The sequence below is a fragment of the Tauraco erythrolophus genome, chromosome W (genome assembly GCF_009769465.1).
Source record: "Tauraco erythrolophus isolate bTauEry1 chromosome W, bTauEry1.pri, whole genome shotgun sequence".
In the NCBI taxonomy this organism is placed as follows: Eukaryota; Metazoa; Chordata; class Aves; order Musophagiformes; family Musophagidae; genus Tauraco; species Tauraco erythrolophus.
Genome location: NC_141497.1, coordinates 9,227,504 through 9,235,030, shown reverse-complemented (window position 1 = coordinate 9,235,030; position 7,527 = coordinate 9,227,504). Strand labels below are relative to the sequence as shown.

At 46.2% G+C, this 7,527-nt stretch overlaps 1 protein-coding gene across 1 annotated transcript; it reads left to right on the top strand.

Annotated features, from left to right (window-relative positions):
* The first annotated feature begins 957 nt into the window (after positions 1 to 957).
* LOC147526205 (endogenous retrovirus group K member 5 Gag polyprotein-like) lies at positions 958 to 6,225 on the top strand. The gene is made up of 2 exons (XM_086630306.1): positions 958 to 2,038; positions 6,107 to 6,225. Exons 1-2 carry the CDS (start codon positions 958 to 960, stop codon positions 6,223 to 6,225), a joined length of 1,200 nt encoding a protein of 399 aa, XP_086486432.1.
* Positions 6,226 to 7,527: the final 1,302 nt, after the last annotated feature.

Below are 7,527 nucleotides of genomic sequence, written 5' to 3'. Positions count from 1 at the left end.
TTCTTTAAAATTATTATTATTATTATTCATTGTAGTAGTAGTAATATTAAATTGTTATCTGAACCCATGGGTCTTCTTCCCTTTTCCCCTTTAATCCTCTTCCCCATTCCCCAGGGATGGGGGAGGGTGAGTGAGCGTCTGTGTGGCATTTAGTTGCCAGTCAGGTTAAACCACAACAACGCCTGACAGAAGTCGCCTCCAGAGGCTGAGAGCTTGTGATTTTCTTCCAATCGCCTTGTCAACGCCCCCTTCCCTAGACAGGGATCCCGGCTGCTTAGCTTCCCTACCCTCTAATTCCAAGCTACCAGCCCTGTTATCCCAGCGTCAGAGCTGCCAGGTAACAATGTTCTTGTTTGGATGATGGCTGAAATCCTTTTGCATATCTTGCAGCTCTCTCAGAGATAGGGATTTGTGGATAGAGAAGAGGATTCTGAGATATGGGAAAAGACAGGGTTCTCACGGCTGTTGTTCATCTCTGAGCCCTGCAATAACATCAAGATGTTCCAGAAACCAAACAAGGGATATCGCTGTTGTTCAAGAAAGTGGAGCATGCAGCAAGGTTGGCATCAAGGCCGTGCACATCCCGTGATAAGAACACCTGGTATAAACAGGGAGCTGTGTACGTGCTTGGACTGCTGCCTAAAACTTAAAAATACAGAAATACACGATTCCACTGTGTATTGGAGGATGGGAAGGGGCTCTGTATGCTATAAATATGGTAAAGGGAGAATAAACTTTGGTTCTATCCCTAGCATTTGCAGAGTCCGTGTGCTTCTTACACTACAAATGGCGCCCGATTTGGGTTTGGAGAGAAGAACGACTTAAAGAGGCAGACCGGTGGCGTACCCCAGCTGGACGGAGAATGACTGCCGAACCGCACGTGCAGACTGCTAACGAGATCGCCTGTTGCTGGACGACTAAGGTGAGCAGCTGTGGGGAAATTTCTCTGCCGCTACGATGGGGCAGACTGCTACACAAGACCAGAAATTACACACTGAGACTCCGCAGAGAATTCTTAATGACCAGGGGTTCAAGGTCCAGACCTCACAGTTAGTCAGACTGTTTGTATGGGTCCGGAATAATTGTTCCTGGTTCCCTGCTACGGGATTCTATGATAGCAACTTATGGCAAAAGGTTGGAGAGGAACTTCAAACAAAAAGGGATTCACAGTTAAATGTTCCAGAAGAACTATTAGTGACATGGAGCATAGTTTATGTAGCAGTAACACCTTTATGCCCAGCAGGGGACATTTTGCAAATTGCTGCGGTGCCCCCTCCATGTTCTACAACTGATAGACCGGTCGTATCTCAAGATGATTCCTCTCTTGAACTGCTACAGGAGGAGATAGAACATGATGAGGTGCTCGATCCTCGAGGGTCCCCAGCTGGGGATGACCCGTTGCTTACAGATCCTTCTGATACAGGGTCCGTTGATCCGGAACAGGAGTTTGATTCATATCCACCTTTAACTCTTGTGAATGCCATACCTGATGCAGCATCGACTGTTAAAGAAAGTCTGCAGCGTCAGAGTAGAATACCCCCTTCCAGAACACTGGGACAACGAACACCCCCGCTGACACCGACTGCACCTCCATTCGTCCCTTCTCCATATCGGTCAGGCTTGCATGTAAAGGAGAGGGTTCAGTGTGTGCCTCTGCTGACATCTACGGGACTATTAGATAAATGTCGTGCGAAAGCACTAAAGAAAGGAGATGTGGAGCTTCTGCAAGCAGTGTCCGTGATCTATAGGCCTAATGCACCTCCGCAATTTGAGCATTTGCCATGTGAACTCATTAAAGAGGTGCGCGAGCCTGTTAAGGACTATGGACTTCACGCATCATTCACTATGAATTTATTTCAGGCCATTGGGAAATCATATACTATGACCCCTACTGATTGGAAATCCGTATGGCGACTGGTGTTATTGGCTACCCAGTATTCCGTATGGTTAACTGAATTGAGGGAGCTTGCCTCTGTGCAGGCTCTGGATAATATGACCAACGGAATTAATGTGGGTCAGAATGAGCTTTTGGGAGAAGGTCTGTATGCTACGGGCCAGGCACAAGCAGGGTTACACCAAGTAGTTTTCCAACAACTGACTAAATTGGCTATGAGAGCATTAAGACGTGTCCCTGATCTCGGGACAGAGGAGGCTTTGCTTCCATTCGGCAGGGAGCACAGGAACCTTATGAACGTTTCCTTGATCGGCTGCAAATGGCAGTTCAGAGACAAATAGAAAATCCGGCTACTGCAGATGTCTTGCTATTCCAGTTAGGGATTGAAAATGCTAATGCAGACTGCCGGCGAGCTATTGATCCTATTAGAAATCGGGCAAAAACAATTACAGATTTAATAAAGGCGTGTCAGAATGTGGGCTCGGAACACTATAAGGCAGAAATATTGGCAGCTGCTTTGGCACAACAGATGGTTACGGCCCGAGCAGCTGTTAAATGTTTCTCTTGCGGACAAGAAGTGCATATCAAAAAAGATTGTCCTAAAAATAGAAATCAAGGCAAAATGGGAGTTCCGACTCAACTCTGCCCACGTTGTTATAAGGGATATCACTGGGGTAAAACAATGCCGATCTAAGTTTGATAAACAAGGCAAATCTATTTCGTGAAACAGGAAAAAGGGGTGCACAACTGTGCTGGGTTTGTGTGAAGGGGTTCTGGTGGTGGGAGAGGGGATTTGCTCCCTGTGACTTCCCTGGTTTTGGAACCGGGTCGGACCCGTTTCTGGCCACCAGATCAGACTCCCATCCCCCTCAGGTCATGGTTGAGCCAATCAGCGCCTCTGCGAATTGCCCTATTTAAGTTGGGGACAAAGGAACCGGAAAAGGTGCTTTGCCCGGGAGTGAGGAGAGAAGGGAGAAGGGCACTGCCCCCGCTCCCCGGCTCCCGGCCGGGGGCTGCCCGCGCCAGGCCGGCGCCACCCGCTGAGGATGGCCACGACGGAGCCATCTGGGGAACTCGGAGAGCGCCCCGCTCCCGGAGTGCCCGCTGGGCCGAGTTCACTCAGAGAGGACTGAGATCTGAGAGAAACGGCCATGCCGACACCGGGTCAGTGCAGATGAAACGGGACGAGGTGTGCTGGAGTTGAGTTTCTCCTGCAACCGGTGGCGAGACGGCAGCGGCCCCCCTGCAGCCAGGACAGACTCGGTGGAGCAGAGACCCACCCGCAGCCCGTGGAGAAGCCCATGCTGGAGAAGAGATGTCTGAGTCTGAGGGAGGTCATGGAGAATGGGACACACGACAAAGTAGAGACGCATCTAAAGACCGTGGGACGACCCAAGCCGAAGCGAGTGGCAACTCCCTAAGAATACGTGACTGTGGTAAAAGCCTGCACTGGAGCAATCCGATGGGGAAGGATTGCATCCTGCGAGTAGGACTCATGCTGGAGAAGTCTATGGATTGCCTCGTGAGTAGGGGATCCACCGGAGCAAGGGAAAAGGTTGCAAGGAGTCCTCCTCCTTTAAGAAAAGGAGCGGCAGTAACAACATGGGATGAACTGACCTGCACTCCACCATTCTCTGTCCCCCTGTGCTGCTGGGGGAGGAGGTAGATCCGGAAAGAAAGGAAAGGCGGAAAGAGGGGCAAGGTGCTGTTTTTAAGATCTGACTTTATTTCTCTTTATCCTCCTAAGTAACTGTTAATAAATTCAAGTGTTTTGCTCCCAAGCCGAGTCTGTTTTGCCCGGGACCACGGTCGGTGGATGATCCCTCTCTGTTCTTGTCTCGACCCTCAGTCCTTTTATTACATTTTTCTCCTCTCCACTTCACTGATGGGAGGAGTGAGCGAACGGCTGTGTGGAGTTTAGTTGCCGGAGTGGCCTAAACCACAACAGCAACCCAGTGCCCTGAAAACTTACAACAGGGCCATTCAACCTGTAATGTACCCTGTTTGGACACAGGGTCCAGGCGGGTTGAACAATCTGTCACTGTCGCTGCCCTCTGGCCCTTCATCTCAGGAAGTGCAGGGCTGGATTTGGCCACGGCAAAATCAACAGTAATCACTGACACGTCAGTGCTTTTAATTCCTACTGGTGTCTTTGGTCCTATACCACAAGGATTATGTGCACTATTGCTGGGACGATCATCCACCACGAAGTCAGGATTGTTTGTACTCCCAGGGGTAATTGATTCTGATTATAAAGGGGAAATAAAAATCATGACATGGACCCCTTCTCCACCATGCACTGTTCCGGCTGGGGAAAGAATTGCTTTTGATGCCTCGAAGCACCACATCACCTCCATTGTGTAACACAGATTGAGGTATAGGAGCATTTGGTAGTACAGGCCAACCAAAAATTTTTTGGACACAGAAAGTCACAGCTGGACGACCTCTTTTAACAATAACCATTAACGGGAAGGCTTTCTCCAGCCTAGTTGACACAGGGGCTGATGTATCTATAGTAAAAAAATCTGACTGGCCGCCCTCTTGGCCTCTGATACAAGCCCTGGCAGCTGTGATCGGAGTAGGTGGAACACAGATCCCACAGCAGAGTGCACAATCCTTGTTGGCAGTAGGCCCAGATAACAAACAAGCTATTTTGAAACCATATGTTCTTGATGTTCCATGTACACTATGGAGTGGGGATTTGTTGAATCAGTGGAATGTGAGGCTAACCTCAAATTTTTAGCACACGTCACTGATGTCCAGCCCCGACTCAAGCTGGACTGGTTGACTGGCAAGCCGGTCTGGGTCGATCAGTGGCCATTAAAAGGTGAGCGGCTGGAGTGGGCTCAAAAATTAGTCGATGAACAGCTCAAATTAGGACATATAATTCCCTCCACTAGCCCATGGAATACTCCAATATTCGTTATCCCAAAGAAATCGGGAAAATGGAGATTATTACAAGATCTAAGAGCTATTAATGCAATCATGTCACCAATGGGCGCATTACAACCAGGTGTACCAAATCCTAGTATGATTCCAGAATGTTGGCGTTTGATGGTGATTGATTTAAAAGATTGGGTTTTTACTATTTTTTACACCCTAACGATTGTCCTAGATTTGCCTTTTCAGTTCCAGTGCTTAACAATGAACGACCCATGCAATGATATCATTGGATTGTACTGCCTCAGGGAATGATGAATAGTCCCACAATTTGTCAATTGGTGGTAGATGATGCTCTCCGTCAGGTCAGATAGGTACACAAGAAGGTTATAGTGTATCATTATATGGATGATATTTTGTTGGCTGCAGAAGCAAAAGAAGCTTTGCAGCAGGCGATTGAAACCACCGAGCTCATCTTACATAAATACGGCCTATGGATTGCCGAGGAGAAGGTACAATTGGAGGCTCCCTGGAAATACCTGGGGTGGAAACTTTATGAATCACAGATCTTTCCTCAAAATATTCAATTAGTAGCAAATGTTAATGCTTTGAATGATCTTCAAAAATTGCTCGGAAGCATTAATTGGGTCAGGCCCTTACTTGGCATAACCACTGAAGAGCTTTCTCCCTTGTTTAATTTGCTCAAGGGAGACCCTGACTTGACCTCTGTATGCAGACTAACAGTACCTGCTAAAGAAGCTCTTCAATTGGTTACAGACAAAATGAACACTACTTTTGCTCATCGAATTAATATAAAACTTCCTGTCCGTTTGTTTCTAATTTTGGACACCTTTCAGCCTTATGCATTGTTGGGACAATGGAATACAGGCGATGCTGAGAATTCGATGTGCCTTAGAATACTTGAGTGTTTTTTTCTCCCTCATTCGTTTTCTAAAACACTCACCACTGTGCTAGACATGCTTGTTCGTCTTACAGCATAAGGACGACTGAGATGTCAACGATTAACAGGATGTGACCCTCAGATTATTCATGTACCATTTTCTAAGGATGAATTTACTGTTTTACACCATGATAGTCTTTCTTTTCAGATTGCGATGGCTGACTTCAATAATGAGATATCTTATAGTTTACCACGACATAAATTGCTACAGACATTAAAAGATTTTGCAATTCAGCCACAATCATTATTACAATCTGTTCCTATAACTGGCACAAGAACTGTGTTTCTTGATGGTTCAGGAAAAACTGGGAAAGCAGCAGTCATATGGAAAGATAAGTCTGATGCTGATTGGAATTCTTCTGTTATTACAGTATCTGGCTCAACTCAAATTGTTGAATTAGCAGCAGCAGTCCATACATTTAAACTATTTGCCAACGAGCCATTGAATATCATAGCAGATTCAGTTTATGTTGTAGGTATCATCCAATGAATTGACACTGCATTTATCAGATCAGTTGATAATCCATCACTGTTTAATCTGCTGCTTTCCCTGGCAAAACTTGTTAAAAATAGAACACATTAATATTTTGTATTACATGTTCGGTCACACACGTCCTTGCCAGGATCAATTGTAGAAGGTAATGCAGTTGCTGATGCATTAACCATGATGGTTGTATTACCTCGTCGTCTAGAACAAGCTCGCTTGTCACATGTTTTTTTCCATCAAAATGCTCACTCATTGAAAAAACTGTTTTCTTTAACAGCAGATCAAGCTCAGCAGATTGTACGCGCCTGCCCTGACTGTCAATGTATTGTGCCTTCAAATACTCCGGCAGGAGTAAATCCAAGGGGTTTGCGTGCCAATGAATTATGGCAAACTGATGTTACTTATATTCAATCGTTTCGTCGATCTAAATACGTGCATGGAACTGTTGATATGTTTTCCACCTTTTTTGTTGCTACGGCTCACACTGGAGAAAAAGCAAAGAATATCGTCACTCACTGGCTTCGCTGCTTTGCAACCATGGGAGTGCCGAAGAAAATCAAGACAGACAATGGTCCGTCATATACTTCACGGTGGGTTGCTATATTTTTACAGGATTGGGGAGTGACTCGCACTACCGGTATCCCTCATTCGCCTACGGGACAAGCTATTGTTGAACGAACTCATTTAACATTAAAACAAATGCTTGATAAACAAAAAAGGGGGAATGTTTCGTATACTTCCCCGCAGGAATCCTTAGATTAGGGATTGGATGGTAATCGTCTCATGTGTAGGTTCTGCCTCTTCCTCCTCCTGTTCTTGTGATAACTCTGGTTCATTTTCATCCCTCACTAAGCAAACTGATTTCTTTGTGTACTACTTCTTCTGTATATATTCATATATATATCTGACTGATACTGGAACAGGTGGGTTCTCTGGTTCAGCTGCAGTGCCTGTCATGGTTGTTGGAGTAGACGCAGTGCCTGTCGTTTTGTCATCAGATGCAGAGATCTTCTCTTCCCTTTGAGAGTGCTGAATAGTGTTAAACAAGGCAGCTCGGTAGGCATGGGCCAGGCCCCAGCACATTGCAGTGAGCTGTTTCTCCCAGGAATTGCCAGGGTGACAGCATACTTTTTCCAAAGGTTCTATTAGTTTTTCAGGATTCTGCACTTGTTCAGAGTTGAAGTTCCAAAACACTGGAGGTGCCAACTGTCTCAGGCATTTGCCCATGCTCTCCCACACACCCCGCCACTCATAACTATCCAGCCTCGGGGCGGATCTCTGTGTGATATTTTTTAATAGTTGTTT